The following is a 20115-nucleotide window of genomic DNA, read 5'->3' as shown; positions in this document are numbered from 1 at the left end:
TTAATGACCAAGTCTTTGACAACCAAGTCTTTTTTGAATTACAAAAAGTAACATTATCATATTTACTGAATTACAATTTTATAAATATTTTTATAGTATAAGTAAAGTTGAACAGTCGGTAAATGTTTTTGGTTTAGCTAGAAGGTTTGATACCGGTTAGGGCGATACACGTGGCAGAATTTCTTTGAAATTAGACATACGCTGTTTTCTTATAAACACAAATTAAGCACATGAAAATTCAGTGGTGTTTGCCTAGACTTGAACCCGCAATTATCGGTTAGGATGCAAGCGTTCTAACCACTGGCTATTATATATCTATATTAAAGAAAACAAACAATTTTTTTATTGATTTATTTAAGCAATACAAAAACATGCAGTGACTAGAAAATCATAAATAGGAGCTACCTATCAATTAAAACTCAAAATATTTTATTGCATTTATGTCAAAATTCTTTTACATCGCTTTACTACGATAAAATTTGCCACATCATTTAAAATCAAAACACATCAACTCATTTGTTTACGTAAAGAAAAATATATATATAATTTTGTTTTATATAAATTAGATTACAACAATATTGATTGAAACAAAATAATACATTTAGACTCAATTGAATTTTTAACAGAGTAATTTTCTATTATTGCGCGAACTTAATGCATTATGCACCTTGTGTAACGAAATGGATCTTGTAAGATCCGTTATATTCAGGCACTTAACCTTCTACGTATGGAAATAGTGCGGTATGAGACAGTATGTGTGAATAATACATAATTATATACATACATATAGTAAAAGTAAAACGTGAAAAATATATAACATACGATCTTAACCTACCCTAATACTGCTAATCTAAAAATGCATTTGTGTGAACGACATTTTTGTGGTAACACAGATTACTATATAATTTAATATTAATATGTACAATTTGTACAATCAAAATAATTATTAGGTCATGTGGTTGCATATAACTACGATAAATTCCATATGAATCGAAATAAATAGTTTAATCCATTTTTTTTTCAATACAAAAATTAAAATATAGCCTGTGACATCTTTTTTTATACCCCACATGATGAGTATATTGTAGTATGATTAGTCACAATTTGCAAAAGCAATGGTTTTTTGGCTGAACACAGTTTTTAAATTTATATATGACGGATTGACCTTGATTCTTAAACGTTTAAGAGTATTTAATACAAAACAGAAAAAATAGAAGATAAGCAGACCTCTGACCTCTCGAGCCAATTAACAAGCGTTGAGTCGCAAGCTACCATATATACCAGCAGTATATCTGTAAAATTATCTTCACAAAAATTACATTTGAAAACAAATTTTATGGAGATCAAAATGGAAATAAGTAGTTGTAATTTCTACTTAATCTTATTGTATATTACTGTCTATATCATTTAAAAGCATAATCGGAATATAATTAGCCTCGAACAAAGTGTTACATATAATATAAATGAGGAACGGTTATTATACAAATTCATGTCTTTTTTAATAGGCGAAGTTCCTGTGTCATGTTATACAAGTATAAAAAGAGAGTGACGTCTCTTTTTAAAGTTCTTTGTTAACCATCTAGCTGTATGCCTTGTATCCAAGTATTTAAGTCGCTTGACTCGGGGCAATCCAGAACATTCTCTGCAGTCACATCCGGAACTAGCAGTCGCCTTGCAGCTGCTTGACCGGAGAGATAAGCGCCATGCACTGTTGAGTAGAAACTGCTATGTGTGTGCTCTCCACCGAAGAGTAACACTGGCTGAAAACAGGAAAAATTCAAATTTATTTCATATAAAAACAATAGTTTTATATATATATAACAATAGTAATATATAATCTTCTTCTATCTTCTAGTCCACTAAGTTTCCAAAAAAAAAATCTTATTATAATTGGAGTTTAACAGCAGAATAAAATATGTGTAGTCAGGTATGCCCACGCTTAAAAATAAGTTTTCACTCATCAATTTATTTTATATATCCATTTATTAAAAAAACGTCAACACCATCACATTTTTAGTTGTGACTGGGTGTCCCAGGAAGCAACCAGAATAAAGCGCGTTACATTACAAAATTAGAACTTTTCTCTTAACAAGTCCGATCAAATATTACATTATCTCATATAAATATGGTATCACAGGAACAGCATGTAAATTTTATACTGCTGGGCTTAGGCATCCTCTCTCTTCGAGGAGAAGGCTTGGAGCATACTCCACCACGCTGCTTCAATGCGGGTTGGTAGTTATACATGTGGCAGTATTTCGTTGAAATTAGACACATGCAGGTTTCCTCAAGATGTTTTCCTTCACCGCCGAGCACGAGATGAATTACAAACACAAATTAAGCACATGAAAATTCAGTGGTGCTTGCCTGGGTTTCAACCCGCAATCATCGGTTAAAAACACTATGCCATCTCGACAAAACCTTTTTTTTGTATGATATGGTATATTATAAATGTGACATATTATAATAAAACACGTTGCAACGACCTCAAAAGGTTGCATAATTTTAAACTGTGTAATGTACATATGTAACTATTAAGTCCTTGTCTTAAAGTCATCCACATTCATACCTAATACCTATTGTAATATGACATTAATTCTTATAGATAAAATATATAAAACCTATACTCTAAACCTAATCTAGAGTAGAGTCAAATATTGCTTATACATTTTAGAAGGTAGTAATGACCCACAGATGTTTCTTCAACAGATAATTTTTTTTTTTGTTTTATTAATAACAAACACCCAATTTAAATAAATCTAATAAACAGCCTGTAGAATATTGCCTTCGTATCCTGAGGTAACATTTTACGATACATGCCCATATTGCTTGATGTGCTTAAATACTGTAAGATCAAAATACCTAAAGTTTATTTTCCCTGTAGCGGCTTATATTAATTTAATAGTGACTGTCGCACGATTTTTTTATCATTAGATAAAATATTATCATATCTTCGCCATGTAATACTTAAATACAAATCTAATTTAGATATTCTTTATTATAAATTTAAAAGAATTGGGTGAATTATTAGTAGGTCAATAATTTCAAAGAATTTATTATAAAATAAAATATTTTTGATGTCAATTACATCACAATTATTTTGCTAGATTAGATAAAAAACAGATCTTGGTGATGGTTGGTTGGATCGTGATAATGGTCTTATGTGAAAGTAGAAATGATTCGAAGTATGGGGTATCACAATATCCTGTTATCTATTAAATGGCTAATATTACTATGCATTTTAAATATTGATTGTCAACATTTATGAGATACGACTTGTGCTATTGGTTGTGCGCATACCAAGAACAACTGTACAAAGTTGCAACTCAATCAGATGAATGACATCTCTATACACAAATAGCATATAATATGTACCGCACTTAGTACTTACTTGACAATTTAAGGAATGAATATGTCTTAAAGTGCCAATATCTATGACCAGTAGTGGTGACTAAGCACTTACCATCTTTTAGGTAGCCCATTTGTCATTTGGATCATGTATTATAATAAAAATTAAAAACTAAATTCGAACAAATACAAGTACTAATTTCTAGTAATGATCCTAAAATAAGTTAGACACTTGTGAAAACCTTCCTTAGATTCCAATTATCCAGTCCTTAACCTATAATTTTGGTAAGTATCTGATTTGTTTGATTACCCTACAACAAATATAGAGATATATAATAGATTACCTTTTTATCATGTACATTTCTAAACAGTGGTTGTGCTAAACTTTCAATATCACTTTGACTAGCACCAACAGCAATAGCTGTATAAGACCCTCTTGTATAAGGCTGCTTTTTCCAACTTGTACTGAAATTGAAAAATAGTCACATAATGTTAGTACTTTGATTTTATTCAGAAATTATATTAAAATATTTTTATGATTTCCTACAAATATGTAACAACTTCAACGGCTTATATACCAATCTAAGAAAGACATTTTTTTACATTAACACCATGAGAATATTTTTACTAAGAAGGTATTACAATGTATACTAACCACACACAACATTGAGGTGCAGGAACAAATGGGTCATTTAGAAATTGACGCAAGATCTTTGTACAAGTACTTGCCACTTCATCGCTTGACAATGTCTCCATATATTCAGCCTCCTTTCCAGAAAGCCAACCCAATAATAGAGTTTCTGTCACTTTAACAAATGAATATATCTTTTTATACCATGATTTTGAAATATCTTCAGAAACTTGTGCATTATCCCAGAGCAACATAATTTCAGTTATGTCTGGATTTAAAAAAGGCCTCTCATATTCTAAGTAAATTTTATCAACAGCACTAAATAATAATCGTTCTATTGACTCTAACTTATACTGTGGCAACGCAGGTTCAAATAATGACCCAGCTGTTTCTTTGAGGACACCCAACGGTACAGTACATATCACATGATTTGCATATAAACTTTGTCCATTTTCACAAATAACTTCAACACAATGAGATAACTTTTTGCTGAGTTTTTCTGAAGTGTTAACATTACTTTCACTGGAATCACCTGCCCTTTCAGAGGTAGCTTTAGAGATGTCTTCTATCACAGTTTGATCTGAATCTTCCGATTCTTCTCCTACATCTTCGAAATTTCTTAAACTACTTTGTTGTTCTGAATCCCAAATAATTTTTGTCACTGGATGGTTAGACAATATTTTGTCAGGAGATATATTTTTAGTCATAGGTTCTAAAATAGAACTATAACCTGAGGGTATCACAATATTACCACCTTGTAGTTCAGTGTAACTGCCTAATTCTAACAGATCAATATCATCCATTGAATTGCATCCCGATATACAAGTTTCACGTTTTAACAAGCAATCGAATATTAATCTTCTCAATTTCTTTTCTTCTGATGTCGGGAGGCGTTCTAAATATATGGTTGCTTCAAGGTTTATATGTTCACCCACACTATGTATGTCGGGTGGGGGAAGGTATTGACATAAAAAATACTCCTCGCAACGCCTTAAGAAACAAACATAAGCTTCGTGGATTTCATGTAATACACCGAAGGGCACTTGCTTACCATTTTCTGTAGCCGCAATAACCTTATGCGGTTTGGGTATATTTATTATGTTTACAAGACCATTTTTCGTCGCCAATTCGTATATCGGATTACCGAGAACTCCGTGAATATAGTTAGCTCCTAATTCAACATTGTGATTTTTCATTGGTATAGAAATAATCCTTCCACCGATGCGTTTTCTAGCTTCTAATATTACAAAGTCGTCCATACCATTCTTGATAAAATGATTGGCTGAGGCTAGCCCAGCCATACCACCTCCTATTATTATTACATTGTATTTCTTTACTTCACATTTTTTACGAGAATTTGAATTTTCGTCACCCATAATATTAAAAGAAGATTTTGCTATATTTTTTTGTTACTGAGCTTTTGACGCTCAGTCAGCTGTTACTTTGGCATAATATTGCATTGGCAAATTGACATTACTCTTGGCTAACAGAATAATAATAATAAATGTATTAGATTAGTTGATTATGTAACTTCAATTACCACTCTCTTTAGAAAAATAATGAATAATTAATTCATAACATGGATCCGATTTAAATAATAAAACGAAACAAAATAATCACATCCTATAAGGATATCTTTACACTATCGACTGAATGAGTGAATGTACTATCAGAATTTATCAATTTAATAGTATTGATTAATATTTTATAAAAACTTATTTTTTTCAGACATATTTAAATATATTATATTACAATACAAAGATTTTTTAAAAATTATTCCTTAAAATTTGCAGCTAAATAATTAATAATTATGTTTAATAATGTAAACCACAAAATTTTAAATGTAAATAAAAAAAAAGATTAATAAGCATTTTTAAAAATTGTTTTAAACAATAAGACAACTAGACAATAAGTCTAGAAATTATTACAAAAAAATTATCTTACTCCATTTTTGAAGTAGTGCTATTATTATCCGTTCAATTTGTCACACTCACACCTGTTACTATTGTCCTGTTGTGTTTGTTCCTTATGATATAGTTAAAGAATTTTATTAAAAATATTTACTAAATGTATTTTTTATAAAAGCTTAAATAACAGTGATAAATATTTTTTTATCAATAAATCACATCCCTAAAGTACAAACCATGACACCCCGTCTCCCCCACTTCATCTTCCTGTTTTTAGCAAATTGACGCTATCTCGTTCTTTTATCAATGTTTTCCTATTGCTGTTTCTGTTTAATGACCTTTGAATATGCTGAATAATAATATCATAAAATCTTTGTTTACTTCTTCACTTGTATCTTGCGTGTTTTTGTTATTGTGTGTAAAAATATTATCAGTCTAAGTTTCCTGTATTATTGATTTATCTTTTATTAATATTTGGAAAAACATTATAGAATAGGTTTAGGGATTGCAAATGTGAATAAAATAAGAGGATTGTTCTAAATTTACTATCGAAAGTCATTGTGAATAATCAATTGCTTACAAATTTATTTGCTGCTGTGTTAGTGCTTGTATTATGTAATGGAAGGATGTAATCTATTCGATTTAATAGTATAACAACATTCATATATATTTAATATTGTGTTGTGTAAATAAGTGAAATAAATAAACATTATAAGTAACGACACGTGGGTCTCAGTGAATTAAAATCGATAAAGACGTAAGCGTGCGCTAGTCTATCAACGAGACGATTCTACGTCAAGGTCACTTCACACAACACGTGCAATGTCGGATTCTATTTACACTCATGACTTTCTTTTAGAACCGAGTTTAGAGATAAAACAGGAGTCGCCCTTCGAATTGGCGATGTCAGCATCAGTACCAATTCCACATAGGCGATCAGAACTTGGTGACTTCAATGGAGACATAGACTTGTGTTTACAAGACAATCAAGTTGGATCCTTCCACAGTGTTCCTACATTGTCATATAACAAGCTGTCATTTGAAGCTGATTCCTCAAAAATGGAACCATTTAAAATGGAAGATGATGATATATTTCAAGTAGACAAAGCTGACTTAATATTAGGACCTACTCTGGCAGAGTTAAATGCAAATCCAGATACTTCCTTGGATGATTTGAACTTTGATGACTTACTCTTACCAGAGGAAAATGGATACTGTATACAAATTGGTGGTGCCATGAGTGGTTCAAAACGTATTTCAAATACTTTACAGAACACAAATATAATGGCCACAGAAAGCCCCTGTAGTCCATATAGTCGTGCCCAACTTGCCTTTTCCCCTTCGAGCCAGCATAGTTCAGCTTCATCAAGTTTTGTTCCACCAATTAACCAGTTACCAGAATTACTGCTTCGTATGGATGGTTACAGTGGTGAAATTGCTTTGGGACAATCGGTACCTGCATCTTCTGTATTGCCACCTTTTCCTCCTAGTGTAAAAGCACAACAGACACAACTATCATCTTCTGCTCCTACACATTTGACAATGGAACAGGTAATGCCAAATTTTTTTTTAAGGTAACCCGACACAATTGTGTAAAGATAGACAATGTTATTTTATTGAACATTATTACACTAAATCATAGCTAGTAGGGATATGTATGCAAAACTTAATTTTAAGAAGAGGAGGCAGCATTCTATTAATGAGGCATGTTTTGTTTGAGTAAAATTTATTTTATGATATGTGTCTATTAATAACATGCTTAATTACTAGATATGGCAGCGAAGAGAACCACGAAAGCATTTACTATCCACAAGTTCCCTAGCAGAAGCAGGCTCAGTTTCGTCACTTTCTGGTGGTCTACTCAGTCCAGGAACTGGTGACTTCTCACAAGATGATGAAGATGATAGAGATGTAGAATCAGATGAAGATAGTGACAGATACGAGGACCTCTCTTCTGATGGTAAAATAGCTATTATAAAAAATATGACCTAATTTTATTTTTGTATACATTTTTAATTCACCTTTATCTTAGAAAATACCTTAAATTTATAATTAAAAAAATATAATTATGAAACTATAACTGAATGTAAGCTTTCTTAATTTCAGATTCAAATGATGATTGTCCAGAAAGGAAGGAAGCTAGGCTTGCAAAAAAGGAAAAATACTTTTGGCAGTACAATGTACAAGCTAAAGGACCTAAAGGACAGAGATTGATATTGAAGAAAAAGTTGGAGGACCCACATGTATTAAATTCGGTTACAGATCCTGTATTCAGCCCAAATTGCAATGTGAAGGGCATAAAACATAGGTAATTTAATGATTATTAAAATCTATATTTATACTAAAAAAATATATGTCTGAACTATATTCATTGATTTAATTTCAATTTATCTTTAAGTGGAAAAGCAAGGAAAGGTGATGGGAATGACTTAACACCAAATCCAAGAAAACTGTATCTGATTGGTTTAGAATTGGATAAATTGGGAAAAATAATCAATGATATGATCCCTGTGAGTGAATTGCCATTCAATGTAAGACCAAAAACAAGGAAAGAGAAAAACAAACTAGCATCCAGAGCATGCAGATTAAAGAAAAAAGCACAACATGAAGCAAACAAATTAAAGTTGTATGGATTACAACAAGAACACCGTAAGCAGCCTCATCTTGTTTCTAGATAGATAGACAGATAGATAGATTTATAAGGTTATGCCAATTGATTTAAGTATACAAAATTTAAAAAAATTAATTGGTATGGTAATGCTACTTGGAAAAAAAAAGTGAATGCACCCCAATCAAGTAATAGAATAATACACCAAAAACATGGACAACTGTGAACATTAAAATATTGAATAAAAATTTATAAAAAAATTTGTACTTTACAAAAATTTTACTAACTACTATATAATATCTAAATTTTTCAGTCAACAATGGCTCAAACATTTGTATAACTTGGAAAAGTTCTGTGTAAAAATTTCTACATTAAAACATTCTTCATCAAATTTGGAGACAGCTATAATATTATAAATATCATTTTTCAGGGCGGTTGCTGAGTGGAATCAATCAAATGAAACAAATTGTTTGCAATAGGGTAACTAATCCAGAAAATAATGTAGATTGGTCCGCACACATCAACGGTCTAGTTGCTACAGCAACAGGTATATATATTTTTAATTTTATATCCTAGTATCCTGTTTATTATAAATTGTGTGAACAAAAGTGAAATGTCTGAAATTTCAAAATTGAAATCTTTCTAATCATTTACAAAATTGATCTTTATTTTGTAAATTATTAGTAAGATTTTGGCAATTATATTATTTTCCAAGTGTCAAGATTAATGATAAAATTATGGATTAATTCTGCATTTATATTTTTTTATTTTCAAAGTAATTAACTAATGCACACATGTTTTCTTCTGTCTTACAGAGGTGAAAATAGCTGGGAAAACATCCGAGTTTGTTAATATGATATTGGACAATGTTAAATCAGGACAAAATAATGGTGGTTTAAACGACATATGAAGGTATTGTACAGATTTACGAATATTATATAACGAAAGGCTGTTTTATGTACCTCCAAAGTTATTTAGAGAAATGTTTTATGTCTGTCATATAAAAGCTTAATTGTCAAAGACGATTTTATTTTTGTATGAAATAAAAATAGTTATAGAAATTAGAGATATCACAAGGCAACTAACATGAATATTGAAATAATTCTCATAATATGTTTAGTTTATAGTACATATTTTATGTTGTGTTGTCAAAATTATGCAAGTACTATGTTTGTTTATCATTATAGAATAGGGTTATTAAATGGTTAAAATATTACCCAAACCATTATTAAGTCATAATTATAATTAAAATTAAATTTAACAACTGTAAGTAAATCATTAAAATTTATTGTATTCTTAACAATGATTTTGTCATCTGATTACTAAAAGGTTATTAAGTAATATTTAATATACTTGAAGTCATATGTCATATCATTAAGTTACTATTTCAGCATCTTTCTTTGAAATCAAGGTTTAAATTTGCTAGTGTATCAATTTTATGATTGGCGCACTAGGCTATAGTAAGCATGGTGTAGTAAAAAAATCCTCCCCTCAGTCAAATCTAAAATTGGCTAAACAATACTTAGTTCTGGCAAGTCGCCTCATTTTAAAGGAATTACCGTCTAATACTGATAAGCTCAGAGTAAATACAATCAAAAACCAAAGTACAACTCAAATTGATGTAATGTAGGGTCTTCACTAGTCAGGACCTATGTTACTTAATTGCAAACCTCAATCGTGTGGCGTGGTAGTAAATATTTATTGACATAAAAATAATATCGTGATTCGCTCGTCTTCAGAATTAAATAAAAAATATATAAATTAACTTTAAATTACTTTCTCTTCGAAAGCTTCTTTTTCTATAGTAGTTACAGTATGTTCACGAATTTCATACATCCGCTCGGTCCATGTTATAATGCGGTTAATGAATTACAATTAATTCACTCGCTTTCCAATGACAGCGAGAGTTACAGGATCATAAAATCAAAACAAAAAGCTAAATAAGATATTTCTCTTGATTGTTGACTTGCAAATTTAGGTATTTGTAGAATTTGGCTAAAATACGTAAGTAAGTAACCTTGACTGTAAAATATGTTTTTTTACACTTTCAATATACAGTTACATGTTTAGCTGTTTGGATATAATATTTATGAATGTATATAAAATGAATTTAGTAGGTTATCTAAATTATTTTTTTGATTTTCATATATAATTTAATACAAAAACAAAAATCGTAATGAAATCTTTTAAACTTTTTTAACACACTAATTTAATACTCATGCTTTGTTTAATACAAGGTATTTTTTTTTAAATACTGCTACGGAAAATATTTTTTCTTATTTGAGGCAAGTAAGCTTTTTTTTATCTACTTGGTACAGACTAAATCTTACGTTGTTTGCTTTGTTATTTTGTATTAGATACGACTGGAATCCAGTGGTGTAAAATAAGTTCGTGCTAAGAGCAGCACTGACTAGGAACTTATCTTTTTCATTCACCGGTTTTTTTAGTGCTCAAACTGGCAGACTGCAGAGTAACGCGTAGGATATAATATTTTTTTATCTATATAAATCATAATAATTTTACATAATATAGATATTATTTATAAAATAATAGTATAATATTATATTTTATATTCAAAACGAATCTCCAATAGCTTGTTTTATTTTTTAAATAAACAATATATATTTTTATAGAGCTTACAATAATAATATATCATGTTTCAATGGACTTCCACGAAAGAGTTTGATTAATTCTGCCATATTTTTTTTTATAAAAATTCTTTATAAATATTATGAAATACTAAGTAATTGTTTAATTAGATTATTCTTTTACATAAATAATGTTAGGAGTTAATTCTATTTTCATATTTATTTACTCTATATAATTGATATTCATTACTTCTTGCCTTCAATTTAACAAAAATTAATACATATTATGAATACAATAAATTTCTGGACTTAATTAAACTATTGTAGCAATTACTGACAAAGCAGATACAATATTTAAAAAATGTCAGTAAATTTTTGAGGAAAGAGATATGTTGTGGGTATGTTTTCATTGTTTTAAAAAACACATATATATTTACATCTTTTACTCGTAACTTGTTAAAATAAAATAAAAATTAAAGTACAAAACGAAGTGACTAATATTTTAAGGCACTTCCTTAATTCTAAACAAACTTCCAAGTATAATTGAACCTTCGTACCAAGCATTAGAGTATATTTTTAACAAACGTGGTAGGTTCGAACGAGGTGACGGAAATAAAAGTGTCGCTAATAGTAAAAAATAATAGGAATTTATAATAAATGTATCAAGAAAATCAATACGAGCATGATCTAAAACTTGAATGTAAAGTCTGATATTAATTAAATTGTGCATGCATGTAGATGTAATGTTATACCTATATAAGAAATGACAACATTACATGGCTCAATGCCTATAAAACATTCATGAATAATATTTCCTTTTGTCTTTAGAGTTAATATCCTCCAAAAACAAATAGTCAATTGTCTTTAAATCGTAAAGAATAAACGAAGAAAATATCTCGGTGTCATAGACATAAATCTAAAAATTTGTAATTTTGTACATGTCACCACATACTATATAAAAACAATATAAATTTGTTCGCGCTATACTTTGTCATTGACTTAGGTTTATCTATTGTTATAGATCGTTATATTCTGGGAAGACGCCCTGCCCATTGTCTCCAATCTGCATTGCATATACTAAACAAATTTCAAACAGTGTGAATTTTAATATATTTTGAATAACTGATTCAAATATGTACAAATTGATGGACCAGACATGTTCAATATGTGATAAATATTCAACTTTTTCTATTATTCGAGTGTTTTAATTATTTAGCACACATATCATCTGAAAACTTTAGGCTATTTGCAATATTATATAAATGTTTTTAACAAATGTGTAAAATAGATATTTTATTAATTACATACTAATCCATATTAAATATTATTTTTAGAAGTTAGTGTTTCTATGAAATATTGTTAATTGAGTACTATAGGTACCGTTTTATTCATATTCAAAATATATAGTTTTCTGTAAAACATAGTTTGATGACACAATTGGGCTGGTTCCTACTGTGATAAAATTTATTGAACTAAGTAACTGTACATAGTCCCTAATAACATTGTATATAATATGATTTCCAAATATCAAAACAAAGTTTATAATATCTAGAAACTATATATTTTATTTACTACCCATTGATTTCCACTTTCGTTTAAAAAATAATATTCAATATGATATTTTTGTGTATCAAATAAGAGGTTTTTTGGTTATACTGATAAGAAAACTATTAAAAAGTTTATACATATATTCATTTTTATGGAAAGTATTTTAAAGTATTTTTTATTATAGAAATGATAACATACCTACATAATTTTTACTGTGAAAAAGTACAAAATTTATCTTGTATGTTTGAACACCAATATTAATTAATTATCATCATTTTTCGTTAGCAGCCTGTAAATTTCCCACTGCTGGGCTAAAGGCCTCCTCTCCCTTTGAGGAGAAGGCTTGGAGCATATTCCACCATGGTGCTCCTATGCAGGTTGGTGGAATACACATGTGGCAGAATTTCGTTGAAATTAGACACATGCAGGTTTCCTCACGATGTTTTCCTTCACCGCCGAACACGAGATGAATTATAAACACAAATTAAGCACATAACAATTCAGTGGTGCCTGCCGGGGTTTGAACAAGAAATCATCGGTTAAGATGTATGCGATCTAACCACTGGGCCATCTCGGCTCTTATTAATTATCTTAATGAAAAATAAGTTTCTTTTTCATAAAAATATCATAACATTTTAAAAGTGGAAAGAACCCAATTGTGTTTTCAGCAGTACATAAAAAATACAATTTTTAAAGCTAACTATATGGCATTAATAATATGTATTTAATCACAACTAAAAGTAAAAATCAAGCAAACTTTGGTATTAATTGTTAAATGTCTAAGAAATATTTTGTTTATTTTAATGTACTATGAAGTGATATAATATGTAAAAATTTGATAAAAAAAACTATCTATGTAAAAATTAAATACATGCATTTTTCAATTTAACATTATAATATTGGAACTTCATGATGTTAAGTTTCTCTATAAATTATAATATAATATATACATACATTTATAGTATATTTAGTTATACCTATTACTTTAGGAGTATTTAGTGCTTTAAATAGGTATTGGTAATAAGGTTATTTACTATATTTTTTTCACTTTAGTCATCCACTAACAGCAAATTAATACAATGTAGTTGAAACAACAATGTAGTATAAACATTAATTTATTAAAAACTGAATGACATTTAATATATAACATACCAAATTATCAAAAAGTATATTATAATAAAGTTAGTTTTTTGTTACAATATATAATACAATATGTTATAAGAATTACATACAAATGAAATAAGTTAATTTTTAAATGTAAGACAATATTTTTACTTCTATATAAGTTTTTAATTGGAAGTTCAAATTTGAATTTGCTGACATTTAATGTATGGCAGTTTCATAATTATAGGATCTTTGTATCTATCATGGTGTCTTCATATTTCTTTATAAAATAAATTGTGATCTTTGATAATATTAATAATATGAGAATATTTAATATTGTGTTACCGGGTTTATTAACTTAGAAAGTGAGTCAGATAAACTTTCTAGTCTATTTTTATTGTTACTTCTTGAATTTTTAATACAAAGATTTTGGCTTAAAAACTGAGAGAGCATGGTAAAATTATTAGAACAGACTAAATGTCATTAAAGATGTAATATTTAAAAAATCGTATATAATGTATATTTTACTACACATACTATTTTGTATAAAATGATATTATAAAAAAGTAGAGTTAAAAAGTTATATTCAGTGATATAATTAAAATTTCTATAAAATAGTTATTTATATAACTCATTTCATTATTGTTTTATTTGGTTTATTTATGTTTATGGTATAGTATTGGCAATACCTACATAGTAATGATACTTTAGTGTACTTCAAACTTCAGATCCTTATGGTACACTGTAATCATGTTAATCAATATCTTATTCTGAATAAAGCAAACTGTTCTGCGATCCAATAGGCTGTGCTTATCTGTATATATCATTTTATAAGTCTTTGTTTTGTGTTAAGATCTTAATTTTGTGAATTAATATTTTAATAATAATATTGTTTTACATAGTTTTTATGTCTGTAAATGTTATTTTTTGAATAATCAAATTGTTTATGAATTCAAATAAAATGTAGAATTATTTTAAAAGTCTTTTAATCAAATGTATAAATTTGAACTCAATATGCCACTGCATTTTGCCGAACAGGTATCATCAATTATTTCAAATTTTTCAAGTAGCTTAAGTAATTCATTTGTTTGATACTCTTCGATATGCTCAATATAACAAACCAATGCAGTTGCTGATAAATTAATATGTTCTCGTAAACATATAGCTAGAACAAATATAAGTTTTAGAATACAGATTAGATAATGTATTACTAAGATTACAAATGACAAATATTCCAATATTTACCTCCAGCAGTCACTCCTGATAGAATATTAGGTTGTTCAAGCTTAGCAAAATTTAAATCCCATGTTTTTTTGGATGGTACTGAGGTTGTTAACTGTCTTATTACCCAAGATTGCATTCCAAGACTTGCCGTTTGATATTCCATTATAGGTTTTGTTTGAATTGTGATAACATCCTCACTTTTGTAAATAAATGGTTTTAATAATTCAATTATTTCACTACTTTTTAGCAAATTATAATCTTTAACAGTACAAATATATTTGTCTGAGGATGTTAATTGATACAAATGTAAATTGACGCCTATATTAGAATTAATCAATTTAAAAAAATCTCGTGATTGCACTTTCATGAAATCTGATAAAAATTTGCCTTCAAGAATAAAAAGTGTTTCGATTCTTTTTGGAATTTCTATAGGCAGCTGCCATTGTATTCTGTAAAAAGCATTTTAATTTTTTATTAAGTTAAATAATTACAAAAAATAAAACAACGATGGTAAATTAAATACATTGTAACATTTTCTTCGGCGTAGACTTCATCCCAATCCTCCCATGTTGTCCTACTAACAGGTTCTACTATTTCGCCGAAAGTGCTCATTACAAATTATAAATGCCTTTGACTATCAATAATTTTTAACAAATCTTTTATTATCTCAATGAGACTTTCTTACGGAGTTTTGTTGAATGTTATAACGGTCTGTCTTGGTTGTTTGTAACAAAATATTAAAATTCAAAACAAAAATGACTAATGACTATAGTATGACTTAACTAATTCAATGACTTAGGCTAATGTTGTCACTTATAAAATATGAGTTGTAATCACTTCCATAAATACATTAATTTATGGGACAGATCACTAAAATTAAGGAAATTAAAGATAAAACCTTAATTACTATATAATTCTCACTCTGATACGTATTAACTCAGTAAAGAGTAATGTTATAGTTGAGGTACTATTAATATTTTTTTTTACGTAGTTTTGAAATGATAAAGTTTGAAAATGATATATATTTAATATTCTGACCCTAATTTTTAAGTTTTCATTTCAAAATCACGATGATATGATTACAATCATATCTGCCTACTGAATCTTTAAAGTGCCGGATAGTGTAAAAATGTTATTATATCTATTGAAAACGTAAAAGTAGACAAAAAGGTTTTTATTACTTAACTATTAAATTTATCTTCATATTTTAACACAATAAAGAAACAAATAAATATCTAGCGAACTATGAAAATTTCTAAGCTAGCAGATATAATTATCTAATAAGTCAAGTTATCAGAAGTTATATATATATTATTATATTAGTGCACGAGTGGTGAAGAATCGGCGGATTTTTTATTTATTATAGCTTCATTGAGTAACTTAAGTTATATTTATTTTAATGGTTTTGTTTGAGTTTAAACTATTATCATGATTCAAGGAACATAATAATACATTGTTAGTAAAGAAGATAATTAACTTAAACTGTTATAATGAATTTATTTTAACTTCTTAATTAGACAAAGTCACATTATTATTGTTTGATTGGAAATAGTGAGTCAATCGTACTGAAGTGATACATTAATAACAAAAAGCAAATGCATGAGACGAGTTGACGATCTATTAGTATTCATATCTTTTTTCGAAGCACAGCTAAGGAGTACTAATCGTATTCTGTGTGCAGTTCAGTGTTTTTTTTATTTAATTGGCAACACTGTATTTATCGCAAATAACAATATGGCAGATGACGCAAAAGCATAGTTTCCAAGGGTCGTAAGCACAAAGCAGAAAATTTAATGAAAAAGTTATAAAAACAGTACCCTTTTCAATATTATGGTAAATGAAATTTTCGTTTTATCATTAAGCGTTACCTTAAATAGGTCATGTTAAAAATGTTAAAGGTGGGTAATTTAATTTAAATCAAAATTTTGGTATTATTTAATTTAAGTTAATACTACTTAAGCTTAATCCTTTTGTTAGGACAAGGGGCAAGTAACATTCGAAGATAAATGGCCATCCATGCGTCCTATAGTTTTGAAATTGCTAAAGCAGGAACCGGTAACTCAAATAGAATGGCAAGATCTTTTCGTAGCAGTGCATTCAGTTTGCCTTTGGGATGATAGAGGCCCATATAAACTAAGAGATGCGCTTCAACAGGATATAATGATGTATATTAAACAGGCTCAGGCTCGTGTTCTAGCACAACGTGAAGATCAGGCACTTCTAAAGGCGTATATTGCGGAATGGGGAAAATTTTTCACTCAGTGCAATTATTTACCTACACCATTTCGCCAATTAGAGAATTCCATTAATAATATAAGTAAAGTGACGAGTTCTAATGCATCAAATTCTCAAAAAAAGAACAATAATAACAACATAGAAGATAGTTTAGTGCGAAAGTTGATGTTGGACTCATGGAATCAAAGTATTTTTATGGAAATCAAGCAAAGATTACAAGATTCAGCTATGAAACTGGTACAAGCAGAACGCAACGGTGAATCATTTGACTCACAGCTTGTTATAGGTGTTAGAGAGTCTTATGGTAAGTTAATTGTCAATAATTCTACCTAAAATATGTTACACACACAAATACAATTAAATAGTGCTTCTTTTTGATTTTCAGTTAATTTGTGTTCAAATTTAGTCGATAAACTGCAAATATACAGAGAAAATTTTGAAGCTGCATACATGCAAGCAACAGAGGAATTTTATAAATTGAAAGCAAGTGAGCATTTACTATCTAACGGTGTACAATCATATATGAAGTATGCAGATCAACGACTTAAAGAAGAAGAAGCAAGAGCACATAGATATTTAGAGCCAGGCAGTGGAAGTGTTGCAGCCCTCACACAATGTTGTGAAAAGGTTCTTATTGGAGAACATTTGCCTACATTACTTGCTGAAAGTGCTCCTCTAATTAAAGCTGGTGAGACAGATAAACTTCAGCTGATGTTTCGCCTTCTTGATAGAGTGCCAGAAGGTGTTACTCCAATATTAAGGGACTTGGAAGCTCATATTGTGTCTGCAGGATTAGCAGACATGGTTGCATCCGCTGACATAATAACAACAGACTCTGAAAAATATGTAGAGCGTCTATTAGATCTGTTTAAAAAATTTAGTACTTTAGCTAAGGATGCTTTTATGGATGATCCTAGGTTTTTGACTGCTAGAGATAAAGCTTACAAGTGTGTTGTAAATGATACTACGGTTTTTAAGTTGGAACTGCCATCATCAGCCTTAATACGCGGCAGCAAAGGCACAGCCCCAGAAAGCAAATGTCCTGAGCTGCTTGCTAACTACTGTGATATGTTGTTACGTAAAACACCATTGAGTAAAAGATTAACAAGTGAACAGATAGAATCTAGGTTAAGAGATGTTTTATTAGTTTTAAAATACATTGAAAACAAAGATGTCTTTATGCGATACCATAAAGCACACCTGACTAGAAGGTTGATATTAGATTCTAGTGCAGATTCGGAAAAAGAAGAAGATATGGTTGAGTGGCTGCGTGAAGTTGGTATGCCAGCTGATTATGTCAATAAGTTAGCTCGTATGTTCCAAGATATTAAAGTAAGTGAAGATCTGAACACACAATTTAGAGGTGAAACTACAAGACATGATGCTATAAATATTAAAATTCTGAATGCTGGTGCTTGGGCTAGAGGTTCTGAAAGAGTTACTGTTAGTCTCCCACTAGAGTTAGAGGACTATATTCCAGAAGTAGAAGAATTTTATAAGAAGAAGCACTCTGGTAGAAAATTGCAATGGTATCACCATATGAGTAATGGTACAATCACATTTGCTAACTCAGTAGGCAGATTTGATTTGGATGTGACAACTTTTCAAATGGCTGTATTATTTGCTTGGAATCAAAGACCTATGGAAAAAGTAACATATGAAAATCTAAGACTTGCTACAGAATTACCTGATCCAGAATTGAGAAGAACCCTTTGGTCACTAGTTGCATTTCCTAAACTTAAAAGGCAGCTTTTATGCTATAAACCACTTGTGCAAAATCCAAAAGATTTTTCAGAAAATACAACTTTTTGGGTTAATCAAGAATTTGCTCTCATTAAAAATGGTAAACCACAGAGGAGGGGTAAAATAAACTTAATTGGAAGGCTTCAACTCAGTACGGAACGGTCTCAAATAGAAGACAACCACTCCATTGTTCAGTTAAGAATTCTAAGAACCCAAGAAGCAATAATAAAAATATTAAAGATGAGGAAACGCATCACAAACATAGCTCTTCAGGTATGTATTTATAGTTACTAATTAGAATTAATATTTAAGTTTATGTAAGAACTTATAGGATATTGTTTTGTTTAAATTTTTAAGAAGAGAATTAGAGGAATTAGTATGTGAAGACAATTTAAAATTAGAACACATTTTTTTAGGATTATTTAAATTTCTCTTTCAATTTTATTTATAAATGAAAGTAGGTAAAATAGCTTTATGAGTAATTGCTGAGTTTATTCCCTTTTTACAGTATCAAAAGGAATTTCGTAAAATTTGCTTCATAAAGAATAATATGATTGATTTGTAAATATTAATGCAATTTAGTGCTTCTCTATAGTTACTTCATGGTCACACTCTTAAATTTTCATTACACACTTATATTCACTATAATTCACCCCACCAAAGGATTTAGAGGGTTAATGCATGTGACTTTCAGTGGTCAAATAATTTCTTAGAATTTAAATTAAAAACATTGGATGGTTATCATTCTTAGTTATCAACATTTTCGTAAACAGATATAGCATTAGCTTTATCATAATTCGGCACTTGTCTATTTTTTGCTGTTGTTTTGTTTAAAAATTCTTACCTAATGTCAATATTAGTAGGTTTATCAATGACTTACATTTTTACGTTATGATAAATATGTTGATGAACTTTGAATTAAAATAATATTGCAACACATGATTAATTACAGAGTGAACTTGTTGAAATCCTTAAGAATATGTTCCTGCCTTCAAAGAAGATGATTAAAGAACAGTTAGAGTGGCTTATAGAGCACAAGTACATGCGTCGCGATGATGAAGATATCAATACTTTTATATATATGGCCTAAATTAACATCTCAACTGTACATGATCCAATAAATTATTTACTCATTTAAACCAAGGTTGTTGTTAATTCAAATAAACCATCTTTTAATAA

The 20115-nt window shown here is 29.2% G+C and overlaps 4 protein-coding genes and 1 long non-coding RNA gene across 5 annotated transcripts; 3 read left to right on the top strand and 2 right to left on the bottom strand.

The window, feature by feature from the left end:
* Positions 1-425: 425 nt before the first annotated feature.
* Positions 426-5587, bottom strand: LOC135193492 (spermine oxidase). Its single transcript, XM_064216195.1, has 3 exons — positions 4004-5587; positions 3693-3813; positions 426-1760 (listed from the first exon to the last, which is right to left on the bottom strand). The coding sequence occupies exons 1-3, from the start codon at positions 5353-5355 to the stop codon at positions 1572-1574; spliced, it is 1662 nt and encodes a 553-aa protein (XP_064072265.1). The 5' UTR covers positions 5356-5587; the 3' UTR covers positions 426-1571.
* Positions 5588-6130: 543 nt separating this feature from the next.
* Positions 6131-12832, top strand: LOC113402548 (protein CREBRF homolog). Its single transcript, XM_026642837.2, has 7 exons — positions 6131-7437; positions 7657-7846; positions 7993-8194; positions 8285-8535; positions 8925-9041; positions 9310-9406; positions 12104-12832. Exons 1-6 carry the CDS (start codon positions 6709-6711, stop codon positions 9402-9404), a joined length of 1584 nt encoding a protein of 527 aa, XP_026498622.1. The 5' UTR covers positions 6131-6708; the 3' UTR covers positions 9405-9406; positions 12104-12832.
* Positions 12833-12920: 88 nt separating this feature from the next.
* On the top strand, positions 12921-14714 carry LOC135193490 (uncharacterized). Its single transcript, XR_010309269.1, has 2 exons — positions 12921-13822; positions 13853-14714. It is a non-coding gene; the product is annotated as an uncharacterized LOC135193490 (long non-coding RNA).
* LOC113402556 (uncharacterized) lies at positions 14704-15764 on the bottom strand. The gene is made up of 3 exons (XM_026642846.2): positions 15482-15764; positions 14980-15407; positions 14704-14899 (listed from the first exon to the last, which is right to left on the bottom strand). Exons 1-3 carry the CDS (start codon positions 15568-15570, stop codon positions 14724-14726), a joined length of 693 nt encoding a protein of 230 aa, XP_026498631.1. The 5' UTR covers positions 15571-15764; the 3' UTR covers positions 14704-14723.
* Positions 15765-16655: 891 nt separating this feature from the next.
* Positions 16656-20075, top strand: Cul5 (Cullin 5). Its single transcript, XM_026642826.2, has 4 exons — positions 16656-16856; positions 16936-17497; positions 17579-19209; positions 19889-20075. The coding sequence occupies exons 1-4, from the start codon at positions 16839-16841 to the stop codon at positions 20024-20026; spliced, it is 2349 nt and encodes a 782-aa protein (XP_026498611.1). The 5' UTR covers positions 16656-16838; the 3' UTR covers positions 20027-20075.
* The last annotated feature ends 40 nt before the right edge of the window (positions 20076-20115 follow it).

This window comes from Vanessa tameamea, chromosome 11 (genome assembly GCF_037043105.1).
Source record: "Vanessa tameamea isolate UH-Manoa-2023 chromosome 11, ilVanTame1 primary haplotype, whole genome shotgun sequence".
Classification (NCBI taxonomy): Eukaryota; Metazoa; Arthropoda; class Insecta; order Lepidoptera; family Nymphalidae; genus Vanessa; species Vanessa tameamea.
The sequence above is the reverse complement of the archived record's forward strand: the minus strand, read 5'-3'. Positions and strand labels throughout refer to the sequence as shown.